Source organism: Myzus persicae, unplaced genomic scaffold, assembly GCF_001856785.1.
Source record: "Myzus persicae strain clone G006 unplaced genomic scaffold, MPER_G0061.0, whole genome shotgun sequence".
NCBI lineage: Eukaryota > Metazoa > Arthropoda > Insecta > Hemiptera > Aphididae > Myzus > Myzus persicae.
The window spans coordinates 278601-293779 of NW_019104433.1; the positions used below are offsets into that span (position 1 = coordinate 278601).

At 29.3% G+C, this 15179-nt stretch overlaps 1 protein-coding gene across 1 annotated transcript in view; it reads right to left on the reverse strand.

Moving 5' to 3' along the window:
• Positions 1–13555, reverse strand: part of LOC111042134 — a 38241-nt gene extending 24686 nt beyond the window's left edge. Inside the window, exons 1-10 of the mRNA XM_022326654.1 lie at positions 13433–13555; positions 12129–12155; positions 11966–11992; positions 11589–11633; positions 9459–9500; positions 7766–7792; positions 4688–4720; positions 3439–3489; positions 1694–1732; positions 1070–1099 (exon numbers count right to left, since the gene is read on the reverse strand). Of these exons, the coding sequence (XP_022182346.1) occupies positions 1070–1099; positions 1694–1732; positions 3439–3489; positions 4688–4720; positions 7766–7792; positions 9459–9500; positions 11589–11633; positions 11966–11992; positions 12129–12155; positions 13433–13508 (397 nt within the window). The 5' untranslated portion in view covers positions 13509–13555. The remainder of the gene's footprint in view (positions 1–1069; positions 1100–1693; positions 1733–3438; positions 3490–4687; positions 4721–7765; positions 7793–9458; positions 9501–11588; positions 11634–11965; positions 11993–12128; positions 12156–13432) is intronic.
• Between the last annotated feature and the right edge of the window lie 1624 nt (positions 13556–15179).

Here is a 15179-nt window from a genome sequence, read left to right on the forward strand (position 1 = left end):
TATTGTACGTAATAAAGGTATGGGCATTCGTAATTATTTTGAAAAACAACATTCGTATTTTTAGACGAACCAATAGCTGATTGTAATTAATTAAATTACATATTTATACATAGGTATTTACGTATAAACGTTAGTAAATTTATTTTAAACTTAGTACCTGCTGACTCTATTTTAATCTTTATCAGTTTTTTAAACTTTTGGTGTATTGGTGTTAATTATTAAGGTATTTGCATTCAATTTACTATTAAAATAACTATAGATATACATTTTTATGAAGTGATTGATAAACTGGCCAGAGAAAGAAACTTGATTTTTTTTATTATCTGGCCTTAAACAAATAATCAATGTAATATACTAAAAATAATGATTACTTGTGTAATCTAATATGAAGTTGGTATTCTAGAATTCTAGAATGGAGAGTACACTATACAGCAGCGGTTCTCAAACTGTATTCCGTGGAGTCCTAAAGCTCCACCATAGTAATCTAGGGACTCCGCGGTCATATTATTAGCTATATCAAATTAAAATTAAATAATATTTGGTTTATTGTGTTACTTTTACTAATTTATAATAACCCACATATTTTGTTTTATAGTAAAAAACGATGTTGGACGGTTGAAGATTTTATTGATTTTATCATTTATATCGTATATTATGATAATAAGAAAAAAATTAATAAACAAATCGTACACGCATGTTTTTTCATAAGGAGTGTATTTTATGAGTATTCCAAATATTTGGGGTTCTAATTTTTTTTCGCAACATAAGGGCTCCACGAAGAAAAAATTTTGAGAAACGCTCCTATGTATAGCATGCAGTAGGAATGTATCGGAGACTTCAAAGGGGATGTTGGAGGCGAAGCCCCTATTTTCCATATACGTGATTCAATTCCTTATTCCCTTCCTTAAGCAATTCCTAAATATGCCTCTGTTTGTGTTTAACAAACCATTATAGTTTTATGTCATACGCAAGAAACTATTTAAATTTAAGGTACATCTTATTCATATCTAATTCTTAAAATACAATTTTAAATTTTAAATAAATAATATTCATCTATGCATGTACGTACTTGATGGATGCGCAAACAAAAAGTAACACTCTAGAACGAAAATAAAACACTTAATCCTAAATTAAACTTTATTTTAAATTGTAAAGTTAAATATTTCACATTAAAAATATATTGAATGATTCTGTTTTTTTTTAATCATACAATACCTGACCAAAAACATTTTTTTTTTAATGTAAATGATCGTTTTTATTTAAAATATGAAAAATATAATTAGTTTTAATGCCTCAAAATAACTATTAGGGTTTTTAATCACTTTATTCTAATTAAAGATAGTAAATGAAAAAAAGTTTTTAGTTTATTTTGAAATGAGTATATTGATGAGTAGATAATAATTACCTATAAAGGATAATAGAATGTACCTATTCAATATAAAATATATTTATTTATTTTTAAACCTATACTAAACTTTATAACTTTAAATATTTTAAATACTAATATAATATAGGTACATTCAGAATGATCTTCATAAACTAATAATTAGTTAATACCAAAAATTAAAACTGATTGTTTTCCTATTTTTTATAAAAAAAATTAATAATCTTTTTTTAATGGTTTGTTGAACAACTATTTGTTTAATTTCTGTGAAACACAAGACACCATATTAATACTATTATAGTGATTTACCTTGAATCTCACAAAAAGTTTCTGGTGGTAGCATACGTCCTAAAATCAATACATTTTTCATTTTCCATTTTTATAAGTATTTAATTATACATATTTTCATAGTACGCTGAATAGAATACTAGTAGAAATATTTAAATTAAGTATTTTCGTGTGTAACTTGGAACAACATGCTGTCCAACTTCCCTAAAAAACACAATATTCTGGATTTCCTCAACCCTATTTCTCAATCAAATCTTACCTAACTAGTGACTGTGTGACTGACCAACACTTCCAAATTCATATTAGCTCTTTGATTTTGAGAACTTCTAAAAATTAATTCTGGAGTCCCTTAAGTATCTTATTAATCAAAAGCAAAAAGCTTTTTAACATGATTGCCAGTTAACCAACCCGCCATGCAGTAAACTGTTGTGATAGATTATGCCGACCACAAAGCCAACATGTTAATATTATGCTATTAGTCTAAATCCAATCCAAACTGCTTCATCTGACCTAAAAATTCATCAAAATCTCATGTCCAAGTAAAAAACCAAATGATGAGTTAAAATAAATCAAAGCAAATCAATCCACACAAGATACACACTCAAACAGAGGGTGACACGAACCCGGACAAACACCGTTTGAATTGATATTTACTCCTCTGCTTACTTATTTTGTCAGCCACCAACTCTTGGTATGAGACACCAGCGCATCCACTTACAGAGTTACAGCTATTGGAGAAGCACTGGAACTCTGCCATTGCCAACTAATATGATTAATCTGTCCTTAACGTCTACGCACCATGCAAAACTCATCCATCCGTACTACGTGACACCAGTTTTATTATGCTATTTTGATTTAATCTTTGCTTGACTGATTCCATCGTATCTTTCAGCAACATAACTTGCTTAATATATTATATTGTTTTTCACAAATACGACAAGCTCGGTCAGTACTTCTTTACTCGTATACTACCCAATTACTATAATCAGTATCTGTCGATCAACTGTTTTAACTTGTTGTTTTTTTAATTGGATAATATCTGCCGGTTAGTTGCATTGTCAAAATAAAAAAAAACTTTCATCAGTTTCAACCACACACTTATAACCTCACCGAGACAAGTCTAGAAGGATACTCTACTCGACCGTATCAAGTGTAAGCTTAATTTTTACATTAAATAGGAATAGTCCCGATTGCTACGTTAGTCGGGTACCTGCGGTATTCAAGTTAGATAAGCGACTGACATGGAATATTAGAATACATTTCTTTTAGCAAAAATATTGACTCTTTATACCGTATGCTTAGTCCTCTTTTATCTAAAGATACCAGTTTATAACCCAAGACTAATGTTTACAATGTATTTACATACTCTTCAGAATCTATTTGGACTCATGGACTACAGCTTGAGGCACGGTGAAAAAAAATAAAACACAAATAAAATCCAAGCCTTTTAAAATAAACCTCTTCACTGACTATTCAACTCTCTACCATATTTATACCTCCAACCAGCTAATTCTACATAATGATTTCTATATGAAAATTATTGATGAAAAAACATATGCCTTTTATATGCGCTTTTATTAGTGACTCGATCTCATCTCAATCTCATCATAAAGGAACTTTCCGTCCTTAGTCACAAGAAAATAAGTGTTTTAAAGAAATCACCCTGTTTAAGCTTTTAACATTAACCGATAAAAATAAAAATAATGTTTTTTATTTTTTTTAAAACCAAACACACATTGAAAATAATTATACTACGTTAGACATACCGGGTCTTTTAACAAGTGATACAAGATCATTCAAATAGCTAATTCCATAACCTAAAATGTGTATATAAATAATATATATTATACTATTAGATAGATACGTTTAAACATAACTTCATCACGGTAGAATGCTAAACGATTCAAACTGTGAACAATATATCATTTAGGTAATAATTAAATTTTACGTATTTTTTAGGCTGAAATATTATAATTTCACTCTGTTGTGCTTTTTAGTTTAGATCAAAGTTGAAATCTCCTACAGCTACTGTGTAATATTGTTGTAATATGCTTAGAATCAAGATTGGACAAGATAAAAAATCTTGATACAAGATACCTACATTCATTTTTGGTATCTAGACGTTAGATAAATACCACAAATTCAGAAAATCTTAAAAGTTCATCATTTACGGAAATCAATTCCATATCTCCTAACAATTTTGTCAAGCTAGAAATATGGACCTAGCCACCAAGACATTACAAACTTCATTTCAATTTTGAAAAAAATCTGAATTCATATAAAAACATAATGTTGTAGATATAAAAACAAACAATATACTTATTGCCAAATTTCCAATGTATTTATTATAAATAAAAAAAATTAAAATAAGATACTTGATATTTTTATGTTTACAAAAAGATTAGGATAGTTATTTAAAATACATAAAATATACAAGCTACTAAAAAAAAGCCTCGTATAACCGTATATGAATTTCGGTAGTTATCAGTAACGACTAACGAGTGTGCCAAAAAAGAAGACTCGGTATAAAAAGGTCCGTGTCAAGATCAATATACTTTTGTCAAAATAGGCAATAAAATACATATTTTGATTAGTTTATTTTGACTTCTATATTATTGTAGGCATAATATAATGTTTAACATGTCGTATGATGTATTGATGTGATTAACCTTACATTGACTGAACAGCCCCATATAATATATTTAATATAATATGTCATATGATGCATAATATTACAATAGGTTATACACTTGTATTCATTTCTAAGGATATCTTGATTTCATTAAACTACTAAAGTACAAATTGTATTACCTCAAATATTTAGAAAAAAGCGATGCAGTTGAAAAGTTTAGTTCAGTTTAATGAAGTTATATGTATTTAATCAATTACACCCCCAAGCCTAAGATCAAAAGTAAAATATATGGGTATACTAAAATGACAATCATGAAGAATTATTAATTAAACCATATTAAAATATAAGAAGTTTCAAAAAAATGTGTAGAAATAATAACTTACTACTCAATTGTAAATCGTTCTTATAAAAATCAGCTAAAATCATCAACATTTTATAATTATTCAAAATACAATTAGGTGAGGACTTCATCATTCAGTCTAATATACAGTAGAAACCATTTATAATGACGTTCAACGGACCAAAGAAAATAGATCATAATAACCGGTTGTCACTTGTCATTATAACCAAAGTGGCGAAAATTACTGTCGTTAAGATTATACCATCGTAATAAAACAGTATCTAAATCCGTATGTGTACAATTTCGAAGTTTCTAAACTGATAATTTTTCATTTTGAAACTCTTGTTCGATTTTTTCTCGAACTTTCCATATGTTAAAAATCATACGAATGATTTAAGCCTAATTCATAAAGGAATTTTTTTCACCTTTTTTAAAACTAAAAATGACATTTGCTTTTTCTTCAATTTTGAATAACTTTCGTTTGCTCATTTTACAATTTCACAAAAACGCCATAACGGCAAAATATATTATATAAGTAGTATAGTTGACTGTATACAATTGTCAATCTTTATAAATAATTCTAGCTTCTTCCAAACATATTAGTTAATCATTAAAACGACCTTGACCATCTAAAGCAAATAATACTTGTGCCGTCTAATACTCTGGTCTTCTATTTCTGATGATTCTATTGAATTACTATTTTACTACTTTTTTTCATAGATTTGTCTATTATCTAAGGTATTGGTAATATGATTGCGGTTGTTCGAACACTGACGCGTTATCGAGTCTCCGAAGTTTCGATATATTTCCTCCCAGCGGCGTGTCGAATGCAGAATCTTCAAGAGGTGGCTACCCCTTCCTTTGTCGTCCGATACCGGGTTGTTGGCCATTTTTTTATACCTACCGTAGGCTGTGTCGCCGGCGTCCAAGTCGTTTTTTCTTGGCGGTCGAACTAGACGCATCGTACGTCAACTCGCCACCACGTACTGTTTTTGTGTGCCACGAGACTCCCATGCCTTTCGGACGACGCGTGTGTGTCGACGTTAAGTCGTCGTCCCGTCACGGCCGTGGCATTGCAGAATATTATAGCCGTCGTTTTTGCTTGATGTCAAACGACCCAAGTGACTTGACCTACTTCATGAGTGTGTAGCCTTTGAACGTAACCGCCCTTGAGCGGTAACAGGCCTCACTCGTCCGGTCCGCTCAGCGCTCAGCCACTGTCGCCATCCCAGTTTCGAACAAGAAGACGTCATCAGCTCAATGTCGTACTTCCGTGCAGTCGGTATTTTTGTACTGTTGTATTTTTAGTTGTATCTGATTTATTGCTCTATCCTGTTTGACCTTGATTATTGTAATACTAAATTTATAACCTTGGGTGCCCGTATTTATTAAGTGTATAATATATAAACTATATATATATGTAATATTAAGCCATTACTGTTCTAACTTTAGGTAACCCTCCGTCCTATACACCGTTACCACTAATCGCATTTTTTTAGGAGCGGTTTCGGCGCAACAGCGGTTATGTATTAACACAAACACTTTATGTTAGCACATTCGCAGTGGTGACATCGGCTCAGTTGCTATGCTTCAAAATTTTAAATCATAGCTCTATCCAGTATGTATTATGTATAACTGTGGAACATTCTTTCATCCACCATCCAACCATAGAACAATATAGAAGCGACATGCACCCATCCACTTTTAGTATTTTCATTGAAAGATTGATATTGTAAACTTGACAATAAGACATGAAGTAACAATTTCAAGCTTGTTCAAAATGTTGAACTCATAACCACAGTTGAAGATGTACTGGTTACACAACACTATGAAATAAATCAACTATCTTATGATTGCATTATCATAAAAATGATAAACTACTGAGATCACCTTGTATTATATTTTTAAACATAACTCGAGCAAACATAGTCTGTACAGCAATTTTATGGTTTTCCACTACAGTCTAGTTTTACTGGGAGACTTATGGCACCACATATTGATTGATCCATGTCTTATAAGCAGTTCAAGCTTAAGAGTTGTGTAACAACTCTGCTCATAACCTTTGCCTTCCTGAAAGTGCCATTTCCATATTGTTCTATGCGTCTGCTGAGATCCCTTTTAATTTTCGTCCGAATCCATCACTGGGTACTTTACCCTGAATTAAATTTTGGCATAAAATTGCTCTTGTTTACTGATTTAGCATCAAATAACGTATCTGGAAACACCAATTGTGTCTATAATATTTGTTTAAATATGATAGGTGATTGTTAATAAGTGTCCTGTGCAACGAATTAGGAAGCTGTTAATTCGGATAAAGAATAACTTTACAGTTACAGCAACAACTCCCCGGGGCTTTCTTCTTTCCACTTTCTTGCGTAATACCAGTTGCATTCAGTTGGCTGCCCAATAGAAACAGCTTTGTAATTTCATAGTCGGCTGTGCTGTTATATTTAAACCCTGATAAACACTTCATTTTCTAAGGAATCAGACGTCTTATTTTATTATATCTTCGAATAGCATCCTGATTGACTTTAGGATTTTTTTCATATCTGAAAGCAGAAACTGTGTTTAGATCAGGATTTGTGTTGACATATCTTTTAATAGCTTCTTTGTTAACTTCTGTAGTTTTCACTGTATTTCTTAATAGCCTTCCTGTGAAGGTCAGGATTTTTCACTGAATGCTTTTTAACAGATTTTCTACGAATTCCGTGATTTGTCTCAAAACATTCCTTAACTGCATTTATGAACTTCAGGATTTTTATCTGATACCACAAACGTCAATTTTCTTATTACACATCTAAAGTATTAGAGAAATTACTATTGCAAATTTCAAGTTCATAAATTTGGTACATTTTTGAGAAGTAGCGTCAGTGAGTGAGTGAGTGACGTTTCGCTTTTATATGTGTATACAGGCCCTGTTACAGGGTTAGGTTAGGTTATTATACTAAATATCTTACCTAATAAATGTGCATTGTGCAGCAGTGTATACTGTTAATGGTATTTGACAATTATATGTATAAAAATATGCAAACAGTAATTAAAGCGTTTCTATATTTTTTGAAAACATTTTGTAGATATGTGTAACACTATCATATCATAATATACTACTAAATAAACTTACTAATTTTGTCTTTAATGAGATCTATGGCTATAACAAATTAAACTAAGTTATTTTTCATGACTTATAACACTCTTGAGACAAATTAATATAGTTACTACGTCACACATAAAAATACCTTTAGTTATGCGAATGTAATTACTATATTACTAGTGTAATACTTCATTATAATTTTAATATCATTAAATTGTCAAAGAACAACATTTGATACTAAAAAAGACATTAAATACAACGGTTCGATATACATTTTTTATTCAAAATAAATAAAAGATAAAAATTTAGTTAAAAAAATGACCAAAGCTTGACATTCTTCAAAGCAATTTAAAAATTAAAAACTATTAACTAAAAAAATATACATTTCAGTATCCCAGGTTCACTAATTCGAAATGAAAAAATAAACGTCGTCTGATTGAATTGTATAGTTGGTAAATAATAAGCGATCACCTATCTAATTTATGTATTTGGTTTTATAGTAATAGTACAATAAAATAACAATATACATTTTTTTAATAGTAAAAAATCTCAAATAGTTTCTAACAAAATTGTAGTGTCTTTATGTATCGAAAACTGATCAAGGCTTGCAATGTTTTGATATTATGTTCTGTGGCGTTTTCCCTCGTATAAAGGTCACAGGTGCCGTTGACAGAACAGGATGAGGTAGAGTTGTTAATAATTACGAAATAATACATAAACCTTAAATAGTTTTTTCACTATATATTAATGCTTCACAAGAGACGTTTAATTGAATTACTGCAAATGGTAAAGAGTCATTATAATATTCGGTTCAACGAATAATCTAAGTGTTTAGAAAACAGATGATTTATCTAGTTTATTATTTAACCTAAAATATTTCGGTTCGAAATATTCTACATCTAAATAATAGTGCTGGCACTAGTTGAAAATGGGCCTTTCGGGATTCTAGAATATAAGCCTATCCCTCAACTTCTCTTGTCCCCTACCATTTGTTCTGTCACTCCCACGATCGTGGTGGTCGATGCCCCAAATTAGTATTTGCTCCCAAAGCTCCTACACATGTGGAAGTGTTTTTTCAGTTGTATTCGTAGCTACGCTGCACGTATTATGTCATCTAGCTGGCCTGTACTGTGATCAATGAGGGGTTCCGTTAATCGTGTATACTTGTCATAGTGCCAAATTGAACTAGTACAGTTTATTAAGTCCGAGGACTTTCCCACTATGTATATTTCACCCTCGCATAGCAATCCTCTGCAAATGGCCTTTTCTACCATCTGTGTTCTATGCTAAAATGTCATAACTTTTAGAAATACCTATTTGTTTTCCCAGAGTCTATTGTTTGACGAGATGATCTCTAATATTATAACTATATGTAAGACGAAGTATCCCGTGAGAAGTAAATCCTTAAAAAGGTAGTTTATGAACTTGACAATAATTTTTGCAAAAATAAAAAAACTGCAAAATAACGGTGAAGAAATGTAAACAAGTACATGTTAAGCTGTTACAACGTAATCTCATCGGTGCGGTGCTTAAACTAAGTTTCACTTAAAGTCATTTGTGAAGCCAATGTTTTATTAATTTATAGTTTAAATTAACATGATTAATAATGTTTTTTTGCACTATTTCACTGTAGTCCACAACGCAACATACATTTTAGCATCAGAAACTATCTTTTTATCAAAATAATATAGTATAATGGCTATTTGAATAAACTAAAACTTACTAGCTTCAGTTACATTAAAATCGGTATGTTCGTCTTTTATGTCTATAAAATTGAAATCACAGATTAAGGATAGGCAATAATAGTAATTATAACAAAAATTAAGAGTTTTTAATTTTGATTAAAACTTAAAAATATATTTATTTGTTATAACAAATCACAATCTAACTTTAAATGTGTCATAATCTAGAAGCTATGGTAAGAAACTAAGAAAGTTGTATTGTGTATTTGTGTAGAGTGATGTTCCTGTTACGGCAATATGCATACTAGTATATGTATGCATGGGTTTAAAGTTAAGATAAAAATAAAATCATCTTAACTCAATTAATGACAATTAATTTTTTTTTCAAGGAAGTCATAAATTGACCTATAGTATTTTGATTTACACAGACATTTATCTAGACGTTTAACACTGTTCAATGATCAAATTATTATTTATCATTATGAGAAATTATTAGAAAATAAATTACCAAAATCGAAAAAGAGGCAACAAATCAATATTGTCTGTAGGGCTGTCGAGCTAATTATTAATAAACTAAATAGTGTTGAAGAAAAAATTAATTTTTGTTTTGATGTAAGTAAGTAATAATATTTTTAATAGTAAAAATAACTATAATGAAGCGAGAACAAGTTTAAAAGTTCAATCAAGTAAAGGTATAAATTTAGTTCAATATTGAAAAAGTAACGCGTTAGACAATAATTGCAAATTAACCAAATCAACACATATCATTGTAAAATCAATAGCGTCTTTCTCTTCACTCGGAATCTAAAACTATAATGTATATAATGAATGCATTAATAATAACAATTTTGTAACAAAACGAAATAAAATGCCGAACCATCTTACTTCGCAACTTTATCCTACGTGCGTATTTGGTTCAGATCCATCGAAAGTCAAAGTAGCCAAAGTTGAACCTTATCATATAAGACTTAAAAATAATAATAATAATAATAGCTAGTTTGCCAAAATTTAACTTGCCACACAGAATAACTCCAATACAAAGGGAAGAATTAAGAATTGTAATAAATTAACTTTAAGATACAGACATCATTGAGAACACATCATCTAATTTTACGGCATCGGCTTTTGTAGTTAAAAAGAAAGAGCCACGCAGCTTTAATAGTGGTTAATAATAAATAAATTAATGGCAAAGTAATACCTATTAGCTACCCACTCCCTGGGACACAGAACTTATTTAAGGTTTTGGAAGGGATGGCTTGCTTAATAGCCTTGGCTTAAATTCAAGATTTTTTCAGATCTCAGTTGTTAACAAAAAAGAGATTTTTTCCTTTACCAAAGTTCAAAGTTTATTTACATTCAACAGGCAATTTAAAGAATTATTTACAAAATATTTTCGAAGCATTAAAATCAAAAAAAATGTGTAATCGATGACCTTTAAATGTCTGAAAAAAAATTTAAAAAGCCGAGAATCATTTTTAAACTTTTAAAAGACAGCGATTAATTTCTTAAGACTAACAAATGAAAATTGTTATATATTACAATTAATCTGACAACAAAATTAAGATTAAATAGTTTAAGCAACGCAAAGAATCATTTAATACGTTAAGAGATTGACTTATAAAAACACCAATGCTATTATATTCTTATGAAAATAATTAACTAATAGGTACTCACTACAGATTCTAGTATTAGAGCTTTAGGAGCAGTATTAGAATAACGTGATCATAACGGAAATGTACATATAATAGGTTATGCCTCTAAGTAAGTTTTAGATAATGAGCTAATTTACTCTTCAACGACTTAGGAACTTTTAGGATTATTTATATATTTTAAGATATGTAGTTGAAATTATAAGGAAGTGGAAAAGGATAAACAATAATATTGAATACATAATAAATATATCTGAAATTAATATCAAAAAAGATCCAAGCAAAGACGAATTTTATAAAAATATGATAAATGCATTAAACGAAAGGAAAGGAAAGGTTCTTAAACCTTAGGCCCATAGCAAAAGTAGTAAAATATGCGAATACCTATACTGAATACTCTGTTGTAAAATTCTTATTTAATTTCGTAGCAATCTGGGGCGTGCCAAAAAAATTGTCCTCAGATAAAGGTTTACATTTTAGAAATGAAACAATTGTTAGTTATATTTCACATGGATGACATACTTAATCCAGCAACTTTGAATGCAAGATTTTGAAAGCCAGTCCGTTCTAAAAAAAAAAGATATCGTATATACTTTTAATAATCTAAAAATTAAAAACCGTAAATTTTATTATACTTAATATAGGTAGGATATTAATATAAATACAACATAATAATATAGTAAGGTACAACAATGTTGATTATTCAATTTAAAAAAATATTAAATACAAAAAATGCCTTTCTATAGAAATTAGAGTATTCTTGTTTCGAAATTCTTTAACAGTTAAACAGTGAAAAATACATGGACAATAATACGAACATGTTCAGTGGGGCCCATTATCTTTTTGAAGAATAAAATAAAAAATAAAATAAAAAAATAATAATAATAAACTGAACTTACTATCGAATCCATCTTTTTTCAATGAATCTAATTAGATTTTTCAATAACAACAATTATTTTAATAGTTTAATATAAAGTATAGTTATTTAGGAATAAAACAAAAAAATCATTTCAGGAATAACTAAACACGTATAGTGTACAAAGCTAGAATCTGCTATCTTACCCATACAATTTGGTATTTCCGCTGAAACTTAAAAAAACGAATTCCGTTAAAAATAATGTCTATATCATTGTTTATTGTTCACTTAGAAAAGTATCGATCGAAATTATTTAATTGTCTAAGACTGAAAAACAATAATAATAGAATTGTTTACGGACCATGGTAGTTAATTCATACGGGTATGAGTAATTTAAGCCACATTTATAAACTAATGTTGGTAATTGCACCACTTTTTAAGGTTGTATAATTTGCATCACTCTAGATACAACACTAGATATAAGGGTATTATATAATCCACACAATCTTGTACCTACAAAAATTGAAATTGTGCCATTTTTTAAGTTATCAAAACTGTAATTTTTGCCACATTAAAATAATTAATAATTTTTTTTTTTAAATTTTAGTTATATGTATTTTTAAATTAAATAAACATTAACCAAGTTAATTTCAATAGAACCATAATGCATAATTTTACCTCAATATTTTATTATTAAATGAAATATCACTCATTTAATCACAAAGTTCGTTTTTATCATAATCAGATAATACATTTGACAGGTAGGTATCTGAGATTTTGGCGCTTTTGTAGATACAATACGATTTATTTTTTGCTCATCTTGTTTTAGCGCTTAGATATGCCTTACACCAATCCATCCATTCTGGACTAGAATTACTGCATTTCTAAGTGTACTTACCTATAATAGTATAACCAGGGGTGGCGAACCAAAAGGTTCTCTAACCAGAAGGGGCACGTTGGCCAAATTTCAATGGCACTTCAAAACTAATTAAAACATTTTTAGTAATCCATGCATAATTTTTTGTATACTCAATAAAAATACATTTTTGGTGGGGGTGATCAGGGGGGCACGCAATTGTATTTTAAAAATGTTGTTTTTTAATTTTGGCACTTGACCAGAAAAAGGTTTACCACCCCTGGTATACATATATACCAACATAAACCGGTTATAAAAGTTATTTGTGTCATCAAAACTGGTATAATGTGATATTTTAAAAAATAAAACCAAAATCTAACTTGGGTACTGTTTGATATTGTTGAAATATTTAAATTCTGTTATTTTCCATTTCTTAATAATAGGTATAAATTGATTTTTCTATGATATAATATGCTATTGGACTGTAAGTACCTTCTCTGGTCTTTTTTAACACAAAGTAAAATTTTAACAGCAGCTAGCGTATAATATTCTTATTGAGATTATGTTAATTAATTGAATAGGTATTAATGTATTATCTTACATTTATTGCTGGAAACTTATTTAATGTAACTTTATTATGTAGTGAATGATTACCTGCAAGGCCATTGCAGTAGAAAATAGCAAATACTATCACAATCTTGATCATAAAATTATGTTTTGAAAAAACCATTTTAACTTTTTAACTCAAGTATTAAAAATTATGAGTACCTGTGATTTCTGGCGAAAGACTAACGTAGAATTTTATATTTCTTTAGAATATTCGTTCTTTTTTCACACATTTTCTATCTAGTCAACTGTTGACTCGATAGAAAATGTGTACAGTTACTGTATACACAAATAATAAGACATGCGTATACATTTCAAATAATAACTTAAGTTGCAAGCTGCATTGTCGCATAGAATGTTTTTAAACATTATAATATCTTACAATCCAAAAGTCTGCTAGCTGTATATTCTTAAAACTAGAGCTTTGCAAACGTTATACACGACAAAAAAAAAATGTTTAACTTAATTAAAACAATAAACGAAAGACATAAAATACTGCAAAATAAAACATAATGGTTAAGAGGATGTCAGCGCAGTATTTGTGTAGCATACCAAATGTATGTATAGTACAACCAACCCTGTGTAATTACTTTTAATATTATAGTAAATTCACCTATAATCAAACTTTAAATTAAGAACATTACCTATGTTCCTACGTTGATTCTTTTATGATATTTCAGTTTTTATATGTAAGTTATAAGTGTATAAATTATTACAATTTAAAAATGTTCATAAATTATAAACAAATTAAAATACTGTACAAAATCCTACGTATTTACACAGATAAAGACACATGTCCTTCTAACATCTTAATGCTTGATAATAAGTTAATTCACTATTTAAAGTATCAACACAGCATAACTTAAATATTTAACATTACCCTAACCATCGTTGCCCCGCCATCATATGGATATGGACCATGGAGCCTATATTGTGTAGTAGACTTTTATAACATAATATGTTGTTTCCGTCTTACTAACTCACATAGAACGTAAATAAAATTCACTTATTATTTTTAATCCTATAATAATAAATGAATTGACGTATTACCAAATTTAAATGAAAAAATATTATCTTGGACTCCTAATATTCTTGATATTTTAATTTTAAATCAAGTTACGAGTACTAAGCAATTATGATTCTAATAAGCCCTCATAACTTGGTTCAAAATTAAAATATGAAGAAAAAACTTTTTGAGGTGCCCAGAATACTATTTTATTGCATTTAAATTCGATACAATTCATTCTAATGTTAAAAATAAAAGAGTAAAACGGATTCTTCGCGGATAATTTGTTATAGGTTAGATCCAGTATTATACGGGATTGTCCCGTATTTCGACATTGTGTCCCGTTGTGCCGACAAAGGTTATACTGCCATACGGAACGTAACTTGTCCGGTTTTTTCCGTCACTGTTAATTTACAACTTTCTGAAATTTATTTTATAAAAAAAATCCTTTCTTCTACGATATTTTTCTTTGACAATATTCAATAAAATACTCTAATCTATACTTTTCAGTAGTATTTTTAGACTCTTATTTTAACTATAATTTCTGAGGGTAGAAAATATAAAATTAATAATGTCACATCGATTTCGTTAAAGTAAAACGCACATAATATCATTACTATCATATCAATATGTGGCGACGTCGCCTAAAAAAGTACAATCCCACCCACCGCAGCCAGTTTTCTGTCAAATGTGTGTGTGTGTATGTGTGTGTGTATGTGTGTGTGTATGTGTGTGTGTGTGTGTGTGTGTGTGTGTGTGTGTGTGTGTGTGTGTGTGTGTGTGTGTGTG